Source organism: Rattus norvegicus, chromosome 10, assembly GCF_036323735.1.
Source record: "Rattus norvegicus strain BN/NHsdMcwi chromosome 10, GRCr8, whole genome shotgun sequence".
Taxonomy (NCBI): Eukaryota; Metazoa; Chordata; class Mammalia; order Rodentia; family Muridae; genus Rattus; species Rattus norvegicus.
In genome coordinates, this window is record NC_086028.1 from 92,183,710 (window position 1) to 92,206,437 (window position 22,728).

A 22,728-nucleotide genomic window follows, 5' to 3' on the forward strand; every position below is an offset into this window, starting at 1 on the left:
GATGAACTTCTCCTTTTCAACGCAATTCTTTGCGTATCTTGCCATATCTGACAAGCATTTTCCTTCTTGTGCCGCCTGACCGAGGCACCCTAGCAACGTTTGTCAACTGCGGTCTCTGTGTGCCAAACTTCCTGCTGGTTTCTAAACTTACGAATGCCCGGAAATGGCATCTTTTTGTACAAAGTCCCAGACCCAGAACTTCCCTCTGCCCAAGCAAGACAGAAGTCAACCTGTGGGAAAGAGTCAAATGAAATTCTAGAAGATGGGGTGGCTCGTGCCCTTAGCACTCAGGAGGCAGAGGCAAGTGGATCTCTGTGAGTTCAAGACCAGTCTACAGAGCAGGTTCCAAGCCAGTCGGAGCTACGCAGTGAGTCTCAGTCTCAAAACAAACAAACAAACAAGCAACCACCAATCAGGGCTGGAGAGACAGCTCAGGGTTAAGAGTATCAGATGCTTTCAGAAGTTTGATTCCCCAGCACCCAAATGACGGTTTAGAACTGCTTATAACTGCAGTCCCAAGGGATCCGAAGTCTTAAGGTACTAGGCATGTGTACATACAGTACACAGACCTACATCCAGGCAGGGCACCCACCCATATATATATATATATACACACACACACACACACATATATATATAATAATTTGAGTAAATAAATTTACATAGTAATGTCTTCAAACCTCCAACTCTGTTTAGAGTTTTATGAAAAAACTCAAACTAACTGGGCTCTTCAGTCAGAATTTTCTCTTTTGTAATTTAAAGAACAGTCGATCCTCTCTGTGTCTGTCTGGATTTTTAGCCAGGATCTGTTATGTAGCCCAGGCTGGCCAGGAGCTAGACTAGTCTTGAACTTCCGACTTCCTGCCCCACCTTTCTAGCACTGGGATTATAGGTCTTTGCCACCTGGCCTGTACCCTCCTCCCTTCCCTCTCCCTCTCCCTCCCTTCCTTTTCTTTTTGTCAGACAGTTTTATGTACCCCAGGCTGGCCTCAGACTCAATCTATAGCTGGGGCTGGTCTTGAACTCTTGACTCTCTGGCCTCTCTCTGCCTCCTGATCTCAGGGATTGCAGGCATGTGACTCTGTGGCCAGCTCATTCCCTTGCTGTAGTGAGGGAAGCAACCATCACAGCCCGAGCCGAGCATCTCTAATCTGAAAAATTCAGCATCCAAAGCGTTCACAACTTCCTCAGCACATACACAACAAGGGAGAAGTTCCACCCCATCTCATTCAGGCTTTATTATCAAAACGCAGGTGCCAGGCCCGCAAGTACCAGGGCCCCAGAACCCGCATGGTAGAAAGGGAAACTGAATCTTACAACCTCTGACTTCCACATGTATGAAGTGGCATACGCACCCCTCTTCCCCCCTACACACTCATACACAAAATAAATTACAATGTAGGGAAAAAAATGTTTGTTTTAAGAACAGGTCTCACTGTGTAGTCCCGGCTGTCCTGGAAATCCCTAAGTGACCAGAGAGGCCTTGAACTCAAAGAGAACCCTCTGCCTCTCCTCTACTGGAATTAAAGGTCTGAGTCATCATCCTTGGCCTCTCTCTTGGCCTCTTTTCTTTTCTTTCTTTCTTTTTTTTTTTTTCTTTTCTTTTTTTCGGAGCTGAGGACCGAACCCAGGGCCTTGTACTTGCTAGGCAAGCGCTCTACCACTGAGCTAAATCCCCAACCCCCTCTCTTCTTTTTTAAGACAGGGTCTTACTGTGCAACCTAAACTGGCCTGGAATTTATTATATAACCTACACTTGCCTGGAACACATGGTCATCCTCCTGCGTCACCTCTTACATTCTGGTATTATAAACATGCTTTGTACCCATGGCTATGATCTATATTTCCCATCTTGTTTTCTGTCGCTGTGATAAAACTCTGAGCAAAAACAGCTTGGGGGAAGAAAGGGGTTCTTCTCACACCTCCAGGTAACAGTTCAGAAAAGCCATGCCAGGAACCTGGAGGCTGGGACTAAAGCACCGGGCCACAGAGGAGTGCCGCTTGCTCTCTGTGGTTCATTATCTTGGTTTTTTATATCACCCTGGATCATCTGCTCGGGGGTGGCACCGCCATAGTCGCTGGACCCTCCTATATCAATCACCAACATTTATTAAGAAAATGTCACACAGATAAGCCCGTTCGTCTGTCTGATGGAGAGAGAGTCCCTCCTCCTAGATGACTTTCATTTGTGTCAAGTTGACTTAAAAAAGCAAGCAAGCAAACAGCCGAAGCATTCCATATCCCATGCACGGCCAGATTCCCCCGTTAGGATGCAAACATTACATGTGTGGGCTGGATGTAAGGTCAGCTGGCCCCCGTTAAGGTGGCCCTCAGGTTTCCTTGTGTACCATGGAGAAAGAGAACACAAAAGGCAAGATGTTGGGGGAGCAGGAGGGTGGCTGAAGGGTCTTACAGAGCCGCCTGATGTGACTTACCTCCAAAGGTGAAAGTGATGTTGCTGAAGTTCTGGTCTGAACACACCGACCTGAGGACAGTGAACAAAAGGCCTCTCTGAACCCCTCCTCCGATTACCTTTAGGCTTCCTGTGTAGAAGGTGTATACATCTGCAACCTGTGGCTCACCTCATAGGCAACCAGGAAATGTGTGTGTGTGTGTGTGTGTGTGTGTGTGTGTGTGTGTGTGTTTGTGTGTCTGTGTCTGTGTCTGTGTGTGTGTCTGTGTGTGTGTCTGTGTGTGTGTCTGTGTCTGTGTGTGTGTCTGTGTGTGTGTCTGTGTGTGTCTGTGTCTGTGTCTGTGTGTGTCTGTGTCTGTGTGTGTGTCTGTGTCTGTGTGTGTGTGTGTGTGTTGTGGAAGTGTTAACCCCATCGGGTGACAGTAACAACACTACCACAATTTTTGAGCCAAATCTGAAGGAAGCAGTGTTGGCTAAGACAGCGAGCCCTGGTCAGGGCCATCCCAGAGTATGTCACCAACTTATATTAACTCGAGTTTTATTTAAGAAAAAAAAAAAGGCAAACCCCACAAGGCTACACATACTTTCCGCCTTTGTCCAATCGGGGGCAAGCATACACCTGACGAACTCTCTGCCTATCCAGCCTACATGTGAACAAGGACATCCTGTACAGCTGGGGCAGCCAGGCTTGACTAGAGATGCAAAAACATGGGCCTTGTTATCTTACATGAACAACAGCCGACAGCCATGCCAGGAAGTTCGCTGTCCTGGGGGGCGAGTGGGGCTTACGTGTTAGAGGTATTTTCCTTTTAAGATTTTTTTTTCTTTTTTCTTTTTTTCGGAGCTGGGGACCGAACCCAGGGCCTTGCGCTTCCTAGGTAAGCGCTCTACCACTGAGCTAAATCCCCAGCCCCCCTTTTAAGATTTCTTAATCGTTGATTTAATCTGTAATTGAAACTTGAAACATAGCTTTAGCCATCACAGTATGAGGGGAGAGGGAGGGAGACAGAGAGAGACAGAGGAGAGAGAAAGAGAGAGAGAGAAAAAGAGAGAGAGACAGAGATAGAGACAGAGAAACAGAGAGACAGAGAGACAGAGAGAGACACAGAGACAGAGAGAGAGACAGAGAAACAGAGACAGAGAGAGACAGAGAAACAGAGAGACAGAGAGACAGAGAGAGACAGAGAGACAGAGAGAGAAACAGAGACAGAGAGAGACACAGAGACAGAGAGAGAGACACACAGAGAGTGACAGAAAGAGAGACAGAGAGACAGAGAGACAGAGAGAGAAAATGAAAGATCCGTTATCACTAAGCAGATCCAAGGGATGCAGGAGGTCTTGCGGTCTGAGCAGCTGCTGGGTATCTGTTCCAGGAAGATGAAGGACCGTTAAATCAACGAGTCACAGGTCCTGCTGAGTAAACTTGTCTAAATCCTCTCATTTCCTGCATGTGGTTGGGAAGAGGAATCTTAGAAGACGAGCCCCACTCTGTAGCAGCTCAACTAACCATGGGCGATGATGACACCCCTGTGTGCCTCTCTGTCGCCTCATGCAAGGGAGTGAGTTGCTGGCTGGACAAACTCTTACTCTGGGCTCTTACTCTGTCTATCACACGTAAGCCTGATTCTGTATTTTAAGATTCAACTCTTGGGCCAGCCCTTGGGAGGCAAAGGCAGGTAAAGGCAGACTGGTCTACACAGAGAGTTCCCGGCCAGCCAGGGCTACCTAGAGAGACCCTGTCTTGAAAATACGAAGACAAAAAGAACAAACAAAAACCAGCTCTCAAAATAAGCACTTGGGGGGAATGAGCCTTTTTCTAATCTTCCCTTTTCTCTTTCAGTTCGAAACACCGCCGTGGATTGTAGGAGGGTGGACAGAAATGGTAAGTTTCATTTCCTAAAAGCGTGTACATCAAAATGGTCGGAGAGCTGACTTTGAACGTGAGCGTTCACTTATGGGGATTTCTGGGTTTTTAGATCGGTAACCAAGAGCAAAGCCTTTCCGTTACCCGCTGGGAGGGAGTTGAGCTGAGTCGTAGAGAGTGCGTTAATTGTAGCATCTTTTTTTTTCCACCTAAAACTTGGGGACAAAAATCTTGAGACCTTTTTTATACCATCAAAATCTCCAAGCTTCCTTTGTTTCACTTTTAGCTAGAAAACCCTGACATAATCTTTGTAGATTATTTGTTTATTTACTTACTTTTGAGGCTGAGTGTCATGTAGCTCAGGCTGGCCTCAAGCTCCATTGTGTGTGGCCCAGGCTAGACTAGAACTCCCAAACTCCCAGATGCTGGTATCCGACCCACCATGCCCAGGAAGAACACTACCATGGAGTCAGAGTGCTTTGCTGCTGAGCCTGGCTGGCACACTGCTGCCCAGCTGTCAACCTGGGCACACGAACTGATGGGTTTTGAGTGTGGTTTCTTTCATAGGTGTGCAGGAAAGCCCCAAACCTGGTCCCTCTGTAGTCTCTGTGGTCCATCGGTCCTTTGGTACAAGCTAACCACACCACATAAAGTTGAAAGTGCCATCGTTGTGTGCGCCACAGCCTGTCTCCCCTCCCCATCCAGAAGCAGGCAGTTTCTTTCTGCAGACTGTGGTAATCTCTTGCTACATAGCCGAGGCTGTTGTTGAACTCACAGGAATCCTCCCGCTTCAGCCTGTTAAGTCCTGAGTGTGGGCGAGCACACAGTGTAGCAACCTAGATGGACATCTTTGTGTCTGCCTGGGATGTCAGAATTTACTGAATAGCAATACATTCTCAAGCTATGTTGGTTCTGTTGGCTGTCATTTTCCCCAAGCAGTCCTGGTTCCCCTTGATAGCCGGCAGCTCGGAAACATGAGTTCTTTTATTGCAATTTAAAATATCATATTAACTCTCAGAGCATATATTACACATCGTACGTACAGTAAATACATACATGATTGTGTGTGTATACTAGCATACAGACTGGCTACCAAAAGAGACAGCAGACAGAATTTAAGGAGTTCTACGAGGCCTTAGTGAAGGCAGTCTCATGTAGCCCAGGCTGGCCTAGAACTCACTAAGTCAGCATAGACTGACCTTGATCTCCATCCATCTGCCTCCACCCTCCAAGTCCTGAAATTACAGGAGAAAGAGAGACCCTGGGGGAGCTGGGGGCATCCCAGCTGTAGATTGGAAAAGGGTTGCCAGAGATTTGAATTATGGTGGCTTATTTAATTTAAGGCTGGAGGTCTGAACCCTGGTTTATTGGAAATGTAATCTATGATAAGAAAATTTGGCAGGTCTTACCTGAGAAGCAGTACAAATGAGAAGTTAAACCCCCTGTCAAAGCCAAAGAAAAACATAGAGGCAGATGTGCAATAAAGGAATTTTTTTCCAGGGGTTGGGGGGAAGCAAATGAGACTGCAATACGGAACCCAAGTGTGTACCTGAAGAACAAAGGAAAGATCAGGGTTGACTGGGGGGAACACAATTTCCCTGAGATGTTTGCTTCCACCTTGAAAAGGTGTGTATTGCATTTTTTCACTACTGTGAGAAATGAAAGATTCAACCAAATATCCGACAACTGGAGGAAGGAAGGGTCAACCTGGGCTCACTGTTCAAGGGAGATATGGCCCACGATGGCTGGGAAGTCATTCCCATCTTTTTTTTTCTTTAAGATTTATTTATTTTATGTATATGATGAGCACACTGTAGCTGTCTTCAACACCCCAGAAGAAGGCATGGGATCCCATTACAGATGGTTGTGAGCCACCATGTGGTTGCTGGGATTTGAACTCAGGACCTCTGGATGAGGAGTCAGTGCCCTTAACCACTGAGCCATCCCCCTAGCCCTGGCTAGAAAGTCATGATGGGAGGTACCTGAGGCAGCTGGTCACGGGGCATCCATAGTCAGGAAACAGAGGTTGTTAAAGTATCTTCTTTTGCCTGATTTAATTGTCCTCTCTGGGACTTACTGCCTCAGTCTCCTAACCTGGGCCGAGTTCTGGAAGCTTCTAGTCTCTGTACAATCTTACCAAGGTCTAGAATGTTTTCTGCCTCTGAGACTTGCTGCTGAATAGGATCACTCTTTCTAGCTCTTTCCGAACTCTGGCTGACTGGTTAACTCTGGCTGTTCTGCTGACTGATTCAATCTGGCTTCCCACAGTTTCTTACTGCATTGCTCTGCTTGGCCTCACACTAACTTTGGCGGTCTGTTCTCATTTTTCTGGCTCCTTCTCATTTCTCTGGCTTGTTCTGTCTCCACCTGTGTCTAGCTTGTTCTCTCTCTCTGTAACTTGTCTCGCTATAACTGTCCCGGTAAAACTGCCTCTGAATTCCATGAACTGAGCTGCCTTGAACTCCACTGTACTGCTTCTCAACTCAAGGCCTCAACCAAATTGACTTGAGCTCAGAGATCTGCATGCCTCTGTCTCCTGAGTGCTAGGATAAAGGCGTGGACCACCGTGCCTGGTCCTGAACTTTTCTTTAGCTGAAACTTGCTTTCCACCAGGCTGGCCTTGACCTCAGAGATCTACTTGCTTCTGTCCCCTGGGATTAAAGCCGTGTCTGTATTCCAGCCAGACCACACAGACCTAGATCTTAGCAAGTGACCCCTTGCCGAGCAGCCATGTAGCTGGATTAAAATTCCTCTGCAGTGGATGCTTGACTCATTGTCTCCTTGGTGTCTTTTTATTCAGTCTGGGAACCCAGACCTCTGATGGGCCACACTCATTCAGGGCGGGTCTTCACACCTCTGTTAATCCAGAGGCAATCTCCTAGGTGATTCTAGATCCTGTCAACCGTACAGTACTAACTATACAAAGCAGCCCAGGCTGGCTTTGAACTCCCTGTACAGCTAAGGATAACCCTGATCCTTCTGGTCCTTCTTGCTTCCATCTACCAAGAGCTGGGATTACAGGCACCATGCCCGATCGAAGGTGTGTTCAGGATGGGATCCAGGGCTTTGTTGTTGCTGCGCTAGGCAAACACTCTCCACCCCAGCTGCAGTTCCAGCCCTGTCCGGTGGTTTTAACAATGCCTGCTGTGTCATTTTTGTCTTCCCAGGATTTCTTTCTCCAAATCTGAACTCAAGTATGAGTGTGGTCAGGATGGGCCAAAATGTATCTCTGTCTTGTTCCAGCAAGAACACATCCATAGACATCACCTATTCGCTCTTTTTGGGTAAGAGATACCTAGAAAGCAAGAGGAGAAGAGGGGGAGCTGTGGATTTCCACCTGAGGATCTCCAATGCCAACGAGTCAGGCCCCTACAAGTGCAAAGTCAATGATTCCAACTCGTCGAAATACAGTCAGAATTTCAACTTCACAATCATCCGTAAGTGCGCCTGGATACAATGGAGGCCGGGTGGCCAGTGGGACTCTCTCTTGTGGTACGAAGGGTTGAAAACATTCAGTCAAAAGTCTGGGAAGAATGTGGCTCATCAGCTTAGCAAGCCTGCAGCAGACTCTCTCTCTCTCTTTCTCTCTCTCTCTCTCTCTCCCCCCTTCCTTTTTTATTTTTTTTAAAGATTTATTTATTTTTATGTGTATGAGTACACTGCAGCTGTCTTCAGACACAGCAGAAGAGGGCATCAGATCTCATTACAGATGGTTGTGAGCCACCATGTGGTTGCTGGGATTTGAACTCAAGACCTCTGGAAGAGCAGTTGGTGTTCTTAACCACTGAGACATTTCTCCAGCCCCCTCTTCTCTTCTTTTTATTCCTTATCTGGGCCATCACTCTAAAAGATGGTACTCCCTCCGCAGAGAGGATCTTCCCTGCTTAGCTAGTCCTCCATGCAGACACTACCATGATTTCCTAGTCCCTCCCTAATCTAATCAAGATTAGTCAGCATAGCCATCTTCAACGTTCCCTTGAAGCCTGAAGCTTCTGCCAGCACCCTTCCTGCCTAGCCACAGCTCATTAGTTCTGGTTTTCTCTCTGTTGTCTGCCCACCCCATGCTTTTAGCCTCATCTGTGGCGACCTTGAGAATGAGACCCTGGGAGAGGTAGAAAGGAATCTAAACATATTATTATATCTGCATCTCGTCAAACCTCACGAAGAACGACTGGCTGGTTCTCCAGGTCTACCAAGCGGTGGAGGCCACAAGCCACATGTATCAATGCAAAATTAAATTCAAACTAGTCAAAGTGATAGTAAAAAAGGATTCTAGGGCTGGCAAGATGGCTCATCGGGGTAAAGGTGCTTGTGGCACAAGTCTGAGTTTGATCCCTGGAGCTCGAGTGGAAGGAGAGAACTGATTCCACAGAGTTGTCTCTGACCTCCACATACATGCTATGATATGTGCACCAATGCATGTTTGCTTGAGTGCTCAGACACATTTGTGCACACACACACATATGCATTGCACACACACTAATAATTAATAGATACATTTTAAAATACTCAATACAGGGGGCTGGAGAGATGGCTCCAGAGGTCCTGGGTTCAATTCCCAGCACCACATGGTGGCTCACAACCATCTGTAATGGGATCCGATGCCCTCTTCTGGTTTTTGGAGATGCCTACAGTGTACTCATACACATAAAATAAAAATAGATTTAATACTACAGGGCTGGGCACACCTGTCCAGAGGCGGAAGCAGGTGGATCTCTGTGAGTTTAAGGATAGCCTGATCTATTTAGCTACTTCCAGGCTAGCCAGAGCTACAGACTGAGACACTGTCCCAAGATAAAGAAATAAAATTTAAAGAAACTTCAAGACCACAGCCTTGTCACGTTTCTAGTGTGCAGGAGTCAAAGGTGACTGGTGCCTGCCATATAGGACGACACAGACACAGAACATGTCTACCACTACGAAGAGTTTTATTAGATGGAAATACAGGTCAGTAGTTATCAATTTTTTAAAAATATTAATTTATTATGTATTCATTTATTATGCCTGCAGGCCAGAAGAGGGCACCAGATCTCATTATAGATGGTTATGAGCCACCATGTGGCTGCTGGGATTTGAACTCAGGACCTCTGGAAGAGCAGTCAGTGCTCTTAACCACTGAGCCATCCCTCCAGCCCAATAGCTCTCAATTTTAGGGTGCAAATGTCTAGTTCTAATCTAACACAGCAGGGGGTAATCTCCCCAAAGATATGCTCAGAAGACCAATGTGTCAATCACTTGTCTGTTGCTGTGACCAAATCACCCTGAGGAAGGAAGGGCTGACTTGGGCTCACGGTTTCCAGTAACACAGTCCATCTCGATGGGGACCATATAGCAGCAGGAATGGGAGGTGACTGGTAGTCACATTTCATCCACAAATAGGAGCAGAGAGGGGGTGGGGAGGAATTCTTGTGCCCACTTTTCTCTTATTTTTTAAATTTAATAATTATGTAGCCTTGGCTAGCCTGGAACTCACTATGTAGACTAGGCTAGCCTCAGATTCACAGACATCTGCCTCTGCTAGGGTTAAAGGAGCACAACAACAGGCTATATTCTCTTTCTAATTCAGTCTCGGATTTGTCCCGTGGGATAATACCGGCCACACTTGGGGTAGGTCTGTCCTCTTCAGTTCACCCAATCTATATAACCTCTCATGATTTGCCCAGACATTTGAGTCCTAGGGGGGTTCTAGCTCTGATCAAGTTGAAACCGCTATTAACCAGTACAGCTAGATGTGCAGGCTTTTGCAGGAATTTTATGTCATGGGCTCCAGGGGAGAGACAGAGCTCAGGGCATGAACTAAGTTGGTGACTGTGGCTGTCATGGGAATGAGAGTGGAGAAAGGAAAGCCAACACAGCTGGGAACTGGGATGTGGTACCCAGTGCCGACAGTGGCTTAACACATTCTCCTCTACCCAAGGGGTGAGGTCACCAAGCATACATTCTCCGCAAGTGCATGTGACCTTCCTGCAGTTTGTTCAAGTGACATACTGTCCTATCAAACACGATCATCTTCAATGACGCCTCACAGATACATCTCTACCGGCTGCCCTCTTGGTGTAGGCGGTTGTTTGTGGAAGCTACGGTGCTTCCAGGACATCAGTGACACCTAAGACATGGTCACATCCTCAGCTCCACTGGGACAGATGGTTGTGGCCACAAACATGGTTCCTTAATCATGGATTCACTAATCAGTTAAGGTTTGAGGACCCGCATGCACCACACCCTGGCTTACATTGATTGGTTGATGCCTTCCTGGAGCCTCTGGTCTAGGCAGGGGGAGACACAAAACCCAAACAAATGGCTCCCAAGCAGTGCCAGTTATTGTAAAGGAAATGGGGCACCGTGTGGAGAAGCACGTGAGCATGAGGAAGGCACCACCTGGGTAAGGTAGGAGGGCCTGTCCAAGGTGCTGGAAGGATGAAAGGGAGCCAGCTCTACGGGGAGACTGGTTGCGGTCCTTGGCATGTCCAGAGCTCCAGCTTGCAGCAGAAGCTGGGCTGGTTCAAGGTGGTTGAAAGTCAGCAAAGAAGCATGTGAGCCCAGGGGAGACAGAGGGTGTCAAGTGTAGAGGGGCCTAGAGTACTTGGAGGAGTGATGAGTTTGAGGCTAACCTGAACTACAGGAGACTCTTAACAGCAGGGCTGGGGGTCTCAATCTGCAGTTAGTCTGCTATTTGACAGCTCTGTGACCTTGGCATTCCTTTTTTTTTTTGGAAGTAGCCTCTCAGGTAGCCTAGGCTGGCTTATACTCACATATGTAGCCGAGGATAACCCTGACTCCTGATTCTCCTAGCTCTATTTCCCAAGTTCTGGGATCACAGGTACGTGCCACCTCTTCCAGCTTTGGGGCAATTTATAGCATTTTGAAGCATAGTCGGTTCATCTTCAGACCCTAGAGACTGTTCTAAAGGTCATGTAAAACCATGTGGGTAACATGATAGATGGCGGATCCTACTTCCTTCCTTTCTTATAATATTTTTGTTAATGAACCACATAATATATATCATACTGCTGGATTCTTCAAAAAATAGAGCAGGGGAGCTGGAGAGATGGGTAAAAATACTTACTCATCTTCAAAAGAATCCAGGTTCAATTCCCACCACCCACACAATGGATCACGGCCATCTTTGACTCCAGGTCCAGGGAGTCCAAAGCCTTCTTCTGGCCTCCATGAGCACCATGGTGAACACACATACACGTGATATACTCACATACATGCAGACCAACTTGAACTCAGAGATGCTCCTGCCTCTGCCTCCCAAGTGTTGGGATTAAAGGCGTTTACCACGTGGCCAGTTTGTTTATTTTTTTTAAAGATTTATTTATTTTATGTATATGGGTACACTGTCACTGTCTTCAGACACACCAGAAGAGGGCATCAGATCCCATTACAGATGGTTGTGAGCCACCATGTGGTTGCTGGGATTTGAACTCAGAACCTCTGGAAGAGCAATCAGTGCTCTTAACCACTGAGCCATCTCTCCAGCCCCCTTGTTTATTTTTTTAAATATTTACTTATTTTGTTTATATAAGTATACTGTCACTATCTTCAGACACAGCAGAAGAGGGCATCAGATCCCATTACAGATGGTTGTGAGCCATCAAATGGTTGCTGGGACTTGAACTCAGGACCTCTGGAAGAGCATTCAGTGCTTTTAACCACTGAGCCATCTCTCCAGCCCCAGTTTGTTAATTCTTAAGAATGACTACTATCGGGGCTGGGGATTTAGCTCAGTGGTAGAGCGCTTACCTAGGAAGCGCAAGGCCCTGGGTTCGGTCCCCAGCTCCGAAAAAAAAAAAGAACAAAAAAAAAAAAAAAAGAATGACTACTATCAAAAATGTATTTAAACACATAAATGTGTCAAACACACACAATAAAATAAATTTACACAGCACTCGGGAGGCAGAAGCAGGCAGAAGATCTCTGTGAGTTTGCGGCCAGCCTGGTCCATGGAGTTTCAGAACAGCCAAGTCTATACAGAGATCCTATCTTAAAACACTAAAATACATACACATACATACATACACACATACATACATACATACATACATACATACATACGAAAACTAAATACTGCTATTAAAAACTAAACTGTAGAAAAAGAGTAGAACTTGACATTAGACCAGAGTCCAGTATTTTCTGTTCTGAGATTCCCTTAAATCAATTTAGCATGGCCACTTCTGCTCTGTAGAGGAAGTCAAAGCATGTGTGCAACTGAATTCTATAGATGGACACAGGGTTACAGAAATCTGATACTTTGGAGCTGAGAGGGAGCCAGTTCTCCACTGCACACTTGGAACTGAATGGTGGACGATTCATACCCCTGGCTCAGCGACTGGAGGTTATTGCCACCAAATCTGAAGATCTGAGTTTGCCCCCACGTGGTGGGAAGAATCAACTCCCATAACTTGGTCTTCTGACTTCTACATAGGCCCCACTTATATGGCTTTTACATGCATCTAAGTGGGTGTAATGGCTACTCCTGGTTGTCAACTTGACTGTATCTGGAATGAACTGCAATCTAGAATTGGAGGGCACCACCTGTGATCCAGATACTTCTCATCTTCTAGAGGGTCTGGGTTGAGGCTGGAAGATACAGTTTCTGACCTGGATCTTGACATGGAGAGCTTGAGGCATTGTGGCCATGAAAAGTTTAGGCCCAGGCAAGGTAGTACACGCCTTTAATTCCGGGAGACTGAGGCAAGGAGATCTCTGAGTTTGAGGTCAGCCTGGGACATAGCAAGTTCCAGATCCAGGTATGGTGGTGCATACCTCTAATTTGGGCCACATCTTCAGCTAGAGGTCTCCATAAGGACATTGGAAGAAGGAAGATTCTCTCTTCTTCACCTGCTTACACTTACTTGCCGGCACATCTGTAGGAACCCAATTCTGCAGAAGACCAGCTGAAATGACGAGGCTCCTGGGACTGAGCGACCACTAGGTTCTTGGACTTCCCATTCACAGCTGCCAATTGTTAGGTTATTTGGACTACAGACTGTGGGTCATCACCATAAATTCCCTCAGTATAGAGAGACATTCCATACGTTCTGTGACTCTAGAGAACCCCGACTAATACAGGGGGTGTACAAATACACACTAAATGAATTCTTGACAGTAGTCACTCTTAAGGATAAACAAACTGGCCAGGAGGTTGTGGGGAAAGCCTTTAAGCACAAAATTTGGGTGGCAGAGACAGGTGGATCTCTGAGTTCCAGGCTAGCCTGGTCTACAGAGTAAGTTCTAAGATAATCAGGGCTACATAGAGAGACAGAGAGATCCTGTCTCAAAAATCAAAATAATTAAATAAATAAAAATAAACTGAGCCACACATCTGTAGTCCCAGCCCTGGGAAATTGGGAAAAGGAGGATCATGAGTTTAAGGCTAGCCTCAGCTATATAGCAAGTTCAAGGAAAGAAATAATAGACCGTGAAGCCTGCACATCAGTTCCCTGAAGCCGAGGCAGGTTCGTGCTGCCCTCTGATTTCTTGGCACTTGGCTTGTGCCACACTGCACAGGGCCAGCCAGGTTAGCTATTTGCCTGGCCTGCAGCTGTGTATGTGGCTCCTCAGGTCATTCTCCTTGAGGGAATGAGGGCAGGAAGGGGTTGGACAGTGGTTGTTATGGTTGGGTGTTGTTTCAGGACCCACTGGGATGGTATCAAGAGGTAGTGACTAGGAATTGCCAGGTAAACACCAATGCCTGTCTTACAGGGTCCTAGCCATGCTGTGAGGGATCCAACCATGAAATGCTGGGCTGCTCTGTGGTGCCCATGGGGAAGGGAGGTAGAAGGCTATGGCTTTAAGAGCCTCATGACCCAATAAGGGAACTCTCATAAGTTGCTGGGATCAGGAACACAGTGTGCTGGTGAACACAGGAGACAGCCACGATGGCCTTCCCTAGAGAACTTAGGTCAATATCATAGGAGAGATGGCTCAGTGGTTAAGAGCACTGACTGCTCTTCCAGAGGTTCAGAGTTCAAATCCCAGCAACAACATGGTGGCTCACAACCATCTGTAATGGGATCTGATGCCCTCTTCTGGTGTGTCTGAAGACAGCTACAGTGCACTCATATAAATAAATCTTTTAAGAAAGAAAGAAAAGAACATGGACGCCAGTGGTGACCTAGAAATACTGTTTTCTTACAGAGGATGAGAGCTGCTCTTCTTGTCTACTGTCGCTGTTGCTCCCAGGGGTGTTATTGGGGCTAATACTCCCAGGCCTGGCCTTTTTGATTTATTTGAAATACAAAAAAGGTAGGTTCTCCCTGGTATGTTCCTGTGCTGTTCAGACTCAGCAGGGCAGAGGGGGAAGGAAAGCCTGGTGGTGGTGGTGGCAAGTGGTGGCAGTGGTGGCTGCACATGCCTTTAATCCCAGCCCTCAGAGGCAGGGGCCAGTGGATCTCTGAGTTGGAGGTCAGCCTGGTCTACAGAGCAAGTTCCAGGACAGCTAGGGCTACACAGAGAGACCCTGTCTCACAAAATCAAAACCAGAGCAAGAGGGAGAGGGAGCCAGTAAGAGAGGTCAGGGAGGGAGAGGAAGAAGAGGGAGATTAAGAGGTGAACAGACAGACTTCATGAGACTCATAGGGCACTGCCTTCAAGTTCCTTCTGATGTAGGTTGCCTGGAGGGCCAGCCTCACATGGGCATGACTTATACACACAGCCCCATGCCCCCAACCCCACGACTGGATTAGAATTCTGTAGCTATCATCTGAAAATCATTGATAATTTTTGCACTCTTATTTTGTGATCAGATCTTGTTTTATTTATTTATTTATTTATTTATTTATTTATTTATTATATATAACTACACTGTAGCTATCTTCAAGTACACCAGAAGAGGGCATTAGATCTCATACAGATGGTTGTGAGCCACCGTGTGGTTGCTGGGATTTGAACTCAGGACTTCTGGAAGAGCAGTTGGTGCCCTTAACCACTGAGCCATCTCTCCAGCCCATGATCAGATCTGGTAATGTCTGCCAGACTGGCTTTGAACTCACAATGATACTCCTGTCTCAGCTTGAGAATGCTAATCTTACAGGTGTGCACCACTATTTCCAGCTTATAAGTGTTTTGAGTCTGGGTCTCTTGTAGCCGGAGATGGTGTCACACTTGAGTGCTGGTCCTCCTGCCTTCACATTCCCAGGGCTGGGATCACAAGCACATTTTCCTAATTTATGTGTCATTAGGGATGAAACCTAGAGCTTCGTGCAGGCAAGACTCTACCAGCTGAGCCCCAGACTGTCTGCATAACGTGGTGCTAAAATACACACACAGTAAAATATGCTATTCCCCCATATTTCTGTTTTTTTATACTGTGTGAAGTCCTGTCCAAGTGCTAAACAAGAGGTCTTCCCAGTCACACGCTCAGCCTCCAGCTAAGCTAGTTCCTATGTGTGTGTCAATGACGTGCAATCTTTATCTCTGTTGTGAGACTATCAGTAAGGGCACACCCGCCTTTGTTAGCTTCCGGGACTGAAACCCAATCATTCTGTTCCTCCTGCTCTGTAGCCACATTCTACAGACAGAGCTATTCTAAGATTTCATTTGAATAGAACCCTGCAGTTGTCTGTCTTGCTTTATTTTGTGACAGGGTCTCCTGTATCCCAGGCTGGCCTTCAATTCACCACATAGTTAGGATAACCTTGAACTTCTGATCCTCCTCAGTGGTTGGGTTCCTCAGGCCTGTGGAATGAACTCAGAGCCCCCTGCTTGCTAGGGAAGGACTCTGACCGCTGTGCCACAAGCGCAGGGGCTGTCCTTTGATGTTTGACTTCCTTTTGCATAGCAGTCTCTTTCCTTTTCAGAGCAGGTTGCTCAGTCTTCAGGCCACCGTAAATGGTGGTGCTGTACCTGTGTGTGGGTGTATGGAAAATACTGTTTATAACGAGAGGCTTCCGATATTCACTGCAGTGCATGTACTTGGTCCAACGCAGAAGCCCCTCAAAGGCAGAGCCTTGTGCTTCTCAGCTACCCTCAGGAAGCTGGGTGTGTGAGGTTGGATGGGGTACATGTCTCTGTCTTCCCACTATGGCCTACTATGGCAAAAATAAACCCTTCACTGTCTGGGTAGAAGGCTTTCCCTGCTCACCCCTCAGCCCTTCTCTGGTAAAGATTTCAAAGTGGCCCTTTCACTGGGCACATATGTGTGGAGAAATATCTAGATTTGCACAAAATCGCATTTGTGTCTCAGCACACAAGGCGCCAAGCCGAGGGCCTCCTGGGTTCCTGGCATCTTTGCTTCTCTGGGCCTCCACCTTCTGGCTTGTGGAACAGGTGCTGTGTTTTATAAAAAGATAAAGAGAGGAGGAATCTGTTTGGTGGGTGTGCAGTCAGGTGTGTGGGGAAAGGGGGTCCCTCTGTGGCCCATACTGAGGCATCCCTTCCCCCTGAGGAACCAGCCACAGGATAGTACAGTATAGAATAGAGTTTATTCAGGGCATGGGGAAGGGAGTTGAGAGGGCTGCAGAGAGAGAGAGAGAGAGAGAGAGAGAGAGAGAGAGAGAAAAGAGGAGTAGAGGCTGGCCATGAACACAGAGAGGGGGGAGGGGAATGGGGAAAGATGGGGAGGGGGCCCTAAAACCCCTTTATAAGATTTTATTTATTTTATGTGAGTACACTGTAGCTGTCTTCAGACACACCAGAAAAGGGCATCCCATTACAGATGGTTGTGCCACCATGTGGCTGCTGAGAATTGAACTCAGGACCTCTGGAAGAGCAGTCAGTGCTCTTAACCACTGATCCATCTCTCTAGCCTCAGACACCCTACTTAACCCAGCTTCTCAAACATCTCAACAATGAAATCACCCTGAGTGTTTGTCAAAGTGGCATTAAGACTTTTGATTTCAGCTGGACAGTGGTAGAACACGCTGCTAATCCCAGCACTTGGGAGGCAGAGGAGGGCAGATCTCTGAGGGTTCAAGGCCAGCCTCCCCTACTGAGAGAGTTTCAGGACAGCTGCAGCTACACAGAGAATCCCTGTCTCAGAAAAAACAAAACCAAAGAAACAAACAATGAATTTTGATAATTAGTTGTATCGCTCATCTCTTGAGGATAATTCATGGCTCTCTACTAACTGTTCCTTTCAAGAAGAAAGAAAATTTGTCCATTTCTACTATGACACATAGGCTAAAAGCCTCCCAGGGCCTGATCAGGAGGACCCTGGACCAGAGGAGTCAGTGCTATATGGAGACCTGTGATGTTTTCCTCCCTCATTAGTTGAGGCCACTGGCATGTCACTTAGAATCATGAGAGATTCTTCCCCTGGGCAGAGAAGACAGGAAAAACAGGTCTAAATTGGTTCAATATGATGATATGTCTTGTGTTGGGGGAGGGTGCACAGGAAAGACTCTGAGAGAGAATGAGTCCAAGGGTTCTGGAGATGCGCCCACGCAAGGGGAGCTGTATGCGAATATCTGTGAAACTCAAAAAGGTAAGGAAGGGGCTTCGCTGGTTTTGACCAGTTTGGTTGGTTGGTTTGGGCAATTACATAATATGTATGTTTGCATGTGTGTATATGCTGTGGCTCTGGGACTTGACCCCAAGGTGTCCACACATGCTAGACAAGTATTCTACTGTTAAATAAAATAAAATAAAACAAAATTCTCCAGAGACACAGGCTTAAAAAAAAAAGGAAGCAAAATAATTGTGACTCCCATCTGCCACCCACCTCTGCCTCCCATCTTCTATCTTCCTGTCCAGGGTCTGGGGGCCAGTGTTCAGAGCCCCTCCCGGATGTAGCTTGCTACCAGTGGGTCGTTTCATCCTTCGGGTTTTTTTTATCTCAGCTTGGATGACCCACGCTCTACCCCACAGCCTCTCATGGTTATCTTTTAGAGAAGTTTATGTTGTTCACTTGTTTTCTTTTTAGACAGAGTCATGCTATACAGTCCAACCAGCCTGGCTTCAAACTTGCAATCCTCCTGCCTCAGTCTCTCAGGTGCTGGGAATCACAGGCTTATGATACTATGCCCAGCAAGCTGCTCTTTAAAAATATCTATTTTGACAAGTAAAAACTATATTAGCACCTTGCCTAGGCTAACTTTGTAATCACTGTGTAGCCCAGGATGACCTCAAACTCCTAACAATCCTCCCACATCCTAGGATTACCAACATGACTGGATGTGTGCATCATCTTTGCACAGAGGCCAAGAAAATCTCTGTGTCTTTCTATGTTAGTCTGCATGCTGCAGAATCGAACTGTCTCATTCTTGTTTGCTGGTTTGATTTTTGCAATACTTGGGATCAAACCCAGGGCTCCACCCGTGCCAGCCAAGTGTAGAGAAAACAAGAGTACATAAAACTGCTCCCTTCACAACTTGCAAGGTTGCAGTATTTCCTGATAAGTCACCAAACAGTCCAATATTTAGTCACTTATCAAAGCTGACATTGTATGTCGGATACTTCATGGTAGAAGGGCCCAGCTAACAAGGGGCTCCAAGTTACCCAGCTCCTCAGAGCCCTACACATGTTCTGAGCCCCCTTTCTGGCATCTCCATCTTGCCAGGATGGAACCTGAGTCAGACTGGGAGTGACAGCAACATGTTTCCACAATCCCAAAGGGAAAGTGTTCAGTCTAGGCCCCAGGCCTCCCATGATCAAAGGATCCAAGACCTAACTCAGTAACACTTATGTACTGTCTTTTGCCCAGGGTCAGAACAACTCCAGGAGATACACTATACTACTCCAGTCTTCAAAGAGGTGGCACCCACAGAACAAGGTGAGTTACGATGGGGCAAGAGACACTGTTGCAATGACACAAAAGTCCCTGTGATATCACTGTGAGCAGGGGCTTTGTATCTAAGGATGGGGTTTGGGGATTCCAGGCTCCCAGCAGGTCAACAGTAAGTAACCAATCACAGTTCCCATTAATGTGATTAATGTAATTGTGATGTAATCACAATGACAGATGTAGCAGTGGGTGGAGGGGAAAGCAGGTAGGAACTATTCTCTAAATACTTCTAAGACAGGCTGGTTTGGCATTTATAGGCATGTACTGTGCTCCAGAGGACAGGAGTTCACGTCCCAGCATGCACGTCAGGTGGCTTGCAACCACTTGTAACTTCAGCACCAAAGGCATCTGTGCCTCTGGTCTCCATGGGTGTCTATGCTCACACATACCTTCCTTACACACATATTAGTTAAAATTAAAATAAAATCTTTTTTCTCTTCTGGATTTTTCAAGGCAGAGGTTCCTGTGTAGCTTTGGTAGACCAGGCTGGCCTCGAACTCAGAAAGACAGTGGTGGCGCACACCTTTAATTTCAACGCTCTGGGAGTCAGAGGCAGACCAATCTCTGTAAGTCTGAGGCTAGCCTGGTCTGTAGAGTGAGTTCTAGGACAGCCAGGACTACCCAGAGAATCCCTGTCTTGAAAATATAAACAAACAAACAAATAAATAAAATCTCAACGACAAACCATCACCACCAAAAAAAAAAAAAAAAATCCCCAATAGAGGATGCAGGGTCACTACTAAAACATTTTCAAGAAGAAATCAATGCTGGGGAGATAGCTCTGGGGCTAAGAGCATTTACTTGTCTACCTCTATTGCAGGAGGACTTGAGTGTGTGAAGAGCTGGGCATGGCCTGCTCGGGCCTGTGAGATGTAGAGGAGCTGGGATTTCTCGCTGTCTCACTGGCATCCAGCCTTGCTTCAGGTTTAGTGAAAGACTCCATCTCAAGAGAATAGGGGAGGAATTGTAATGGCCTCCTGTGGCTTTCATGACACCTCCCCCCTATACATACCACACACACACACACACACACACACACACACACACACACAGAATAAATTGTTATTAAACTGGAAAAGACCAGGTAATACTTGCTTCTTTCAGTTTGCCCATCTAGAAATGGGGCTTTTAAATAAAACTAATCTATTATATTTACTTATTGTGTCCGGATGTGCATGGGCCAACATATGCCAAGGTATGTGCACGCAGGTCGGAGGACGAGTTGGGGGAGTCAGCTTTCTCCTTACTCCATGAGACCCTGGCATAGAACTAAGGTCATCAAGTTTGGTGGCCAGCACGGTTGGACCCCGAGCCAACACACCTGAAATGGGGACTCTTTTTAGAGTTTCTCTGAACTTACAGCTGCAGGTTACTGAGTTATTTTCCCTCTTCAATTTTAGAAGGCCTTGAGGATAGAAAAGATGACTACATCTACTCTGAACTCACCTACTAAAGTGCGAAGAAACTGACTGTATCCTAATATAAGAGACTTTCCAGTAAGCTGATGCTTACGAAGAAACAGGAAATTCACCTGGCACTTCAGAGTTTCATCCTAGGCTGGGGCAGAAGGATCCTGAGTTCAAGGCCAGCTGGCACTACATAGCAAGACCCTGTCTTAAAACACAAAGATCAAAAAAGATTTAACCTGGTCACCGAAAGTGAATGTATTTTTCACATCTGGACACTATTATTCCTTTGGCTAACTTGGGCATCTAATCTTGTCACCAAAGTAGCCAGGCTTGATAAGGGTTAAAAAATACTTCGGTTTTGTGGCCTTCAGCCGTTCTCACTTTCCAACCCAATTTTAAATGGAATTATCCTGGGGCTGCAGAAGTGGCTCAGCAGCTAAGAGCAGACACTGCTCTCCCAAAGGATGGGAGTTTGAGCCCAGAGTCTACATCCCATAACTCACAGTTGCCAATAACATTGTTTCCGAAGGATCCATCGCCCTCTTCTGGCACCTGCAGGCACTACACTCATGTGCACAGACACACCTAAACGCATAATTAAGTAAGTTGGGGCTGGAGAGATGGCTCAGTGGTTAAGAGCACTGACTGCTCTTCCAGAGGTCCTGAGTTCAATACCCAGCAACCACATGGTGGCTCACAAACATCTATAATGGGATCCGATGCCCTCTTCTGCTGTGTCTGAAGACAGCTATAGTGTACTTATGTACATAAAATAAATAAATCTTTAAAATAAATAAATAAGTCTATGGGCATACCACCCTGAACATGCCCAAGCTCATCTAGAAGTAAATAATAAAATAAAAAAGTTAATCTTAGGTAGAAGTATTGTTTGTGAGTGGATCTAAAGGTATAATGATTGTCTTTCAAGTTCCCTTTTCCTCATGGCTGTCAATGTTTCAAACACAAAACCCAGAAAAGCACAGTTAAAGATGTGGTGGTGTACACTTTTAATTCCAACACTCCTGTTGGAATCAGTCACTCTGTGAGTTCCAGGCCAGCCTGGTTTACATAGTGAGTTCCAGGACAGCCAGGGCTACATAGTGAGACCCTGTCTCAACAACAAACAAACAAACAAGAAAAAAGAAAGCCAAAACCACCACAAATAAACAACAATAAAACCACAAAGCTTAATCCATGGCTAGATATAGGTGACCTTGAAAATGTGTTTGAGGACCCGAGGAGACAGTTCATCAAGAAAGAATGTTTAGTCTGCAAAGGGACCTGAGTGCCAAAAACTGGCACCCATGTAAAAAGCCAGGGGTGGCTACACACACGTGTGACCCCTGCAGTATGGAGGAGCAGACCTGTGAGAGTGTGTGTGTGTGTGTGTGTGTGTATGAGAGAGAGAGAGAGAGAGAGAGAGAGAGAGAGAGAGAGAGAGATTATAAGGCTGCAGAAAGCTAGTATTGGGGTTGAAGAGATGGCCTAGTGGTTGTTTAAAAGCCCCTACTGCTTTGTCAGAAGACCTTGGGTGGCTCCTACACCCAAGTCAGGCAGCTCACGCCTGCATGTAACTTCAGTTCCAGGGGATCTGACACTCTCTCTGAATCCTTCAGGAACCCGCACTCACATGTGCACACACAGAAACACACAGGCACCTAATTAAAAAGAAAACAAATCTTTTAAAATTGGTCTGATTGGTTGGGGATTTAGCTCAGTGGTAGAGCGCTTGCCTAGGAAGCACAAGGCCCTGGGTTCGGTCCCCAGCTCCGAAAAAAAGAACCGAAAAAAAAAATTGGTCTGATTGTCTTTGTATCACAAACACACTGAAGTGTCCGCCTCATGCGCCATGCTTGCGGGACGTTACAGATACGAAGGGACGAGGATGCTACCTCTGAGCAAGGGTAGGGAATCGGCTTTGCCCATGTCTCATGCACATCCCAAGGTGCATTCTTCCCAGCTGGGTGCACCCTTCTGTCCTTCAGTGTCTGCACTAGGCTTTGATGAAGGCCCAGCCTTGGTTCTCTCAGCCCAGCCCCCCTTGGCTAGAGAAGTGAGCTATCTGTAAATGGAGCTGAGGAGGCCTCTGGCTTTCCCAGCTTCTCCTTCATCAATAGTCTCTCATGTTCTCCTTGCAAAACTTCTAATGCAGGTAAAAGAGGCCAAGCCATGCTACAATCTGAATACCTCTGCTTCCAGTCTTTCAAGTGATATCACTGTTGAGTATGCCAGCGCTTCACTTTCCCCCAAAGGGAGAGCCTTAGTGTCTGGGAAGCCAAGGCACAGCAAGTGTCCTCACAGCTCGCTGGTC

General features: G+C 46.5%; 1 protein-coding gene across 14 annotated transcripts; it reads left to right on the top strand.

Annotated features, from left to right (window-relative positions):
* The first annotated feature begins 292 nt into the window (after positions 1-292).
* On the top strand, positions 293-21,292 carry Milr1 (mast cell immunoglobulin-like receptor 1). 14 transcript variants are annotated; one of them, XM_039086732.2, is made up of 7 exons: positions 293-367; positions 4,254-4,295; positions 7,445-7,714; positions 14,424-14,531; positions 17,611-17,709; positions 18,928-18,996; positions 19,829-20,381. In XM_039086732.2, exons 3-7 carry the CDS (start codon positions 7,474-7,476, stop codon positions 19,882-19,884), a joined length of 573 nt encoding a protein of 190 aa, XP_038942660.1. In that variant the 5' UTR covers positions 293-367; positions 4,254-4,295; positions 7,445-7,473; the 3' UTR covers positions 19,885-20,381.
* The last annotated feature ends 1,436 nt before the right edge of the window (positions 21,293-22,728 follow it).

Coding starts and splice junctions, on each gene's coding strand:
- Milr1 (XM_039086724.2), top strand. CDS start 3,862: ATGTGGTTGGGAAGAGGAATCTTAGAAGACGAGCCCCACTCTGTAGCA. Junction 4,028..4,253: donor TCTTACTCTGTCTATCACAC/GTAAGCCTGATT, acceptor TTTCTCTTTCAG/TTCGAAACACCGCCGTGGAT. Junction 14,532..17,610: donor TTATTTGAAATACAAAAAAG/GTAGGTTCTCCC, acceptor GTGTTGGGGGAG/GGTGCACAGGAAAGACTCTG.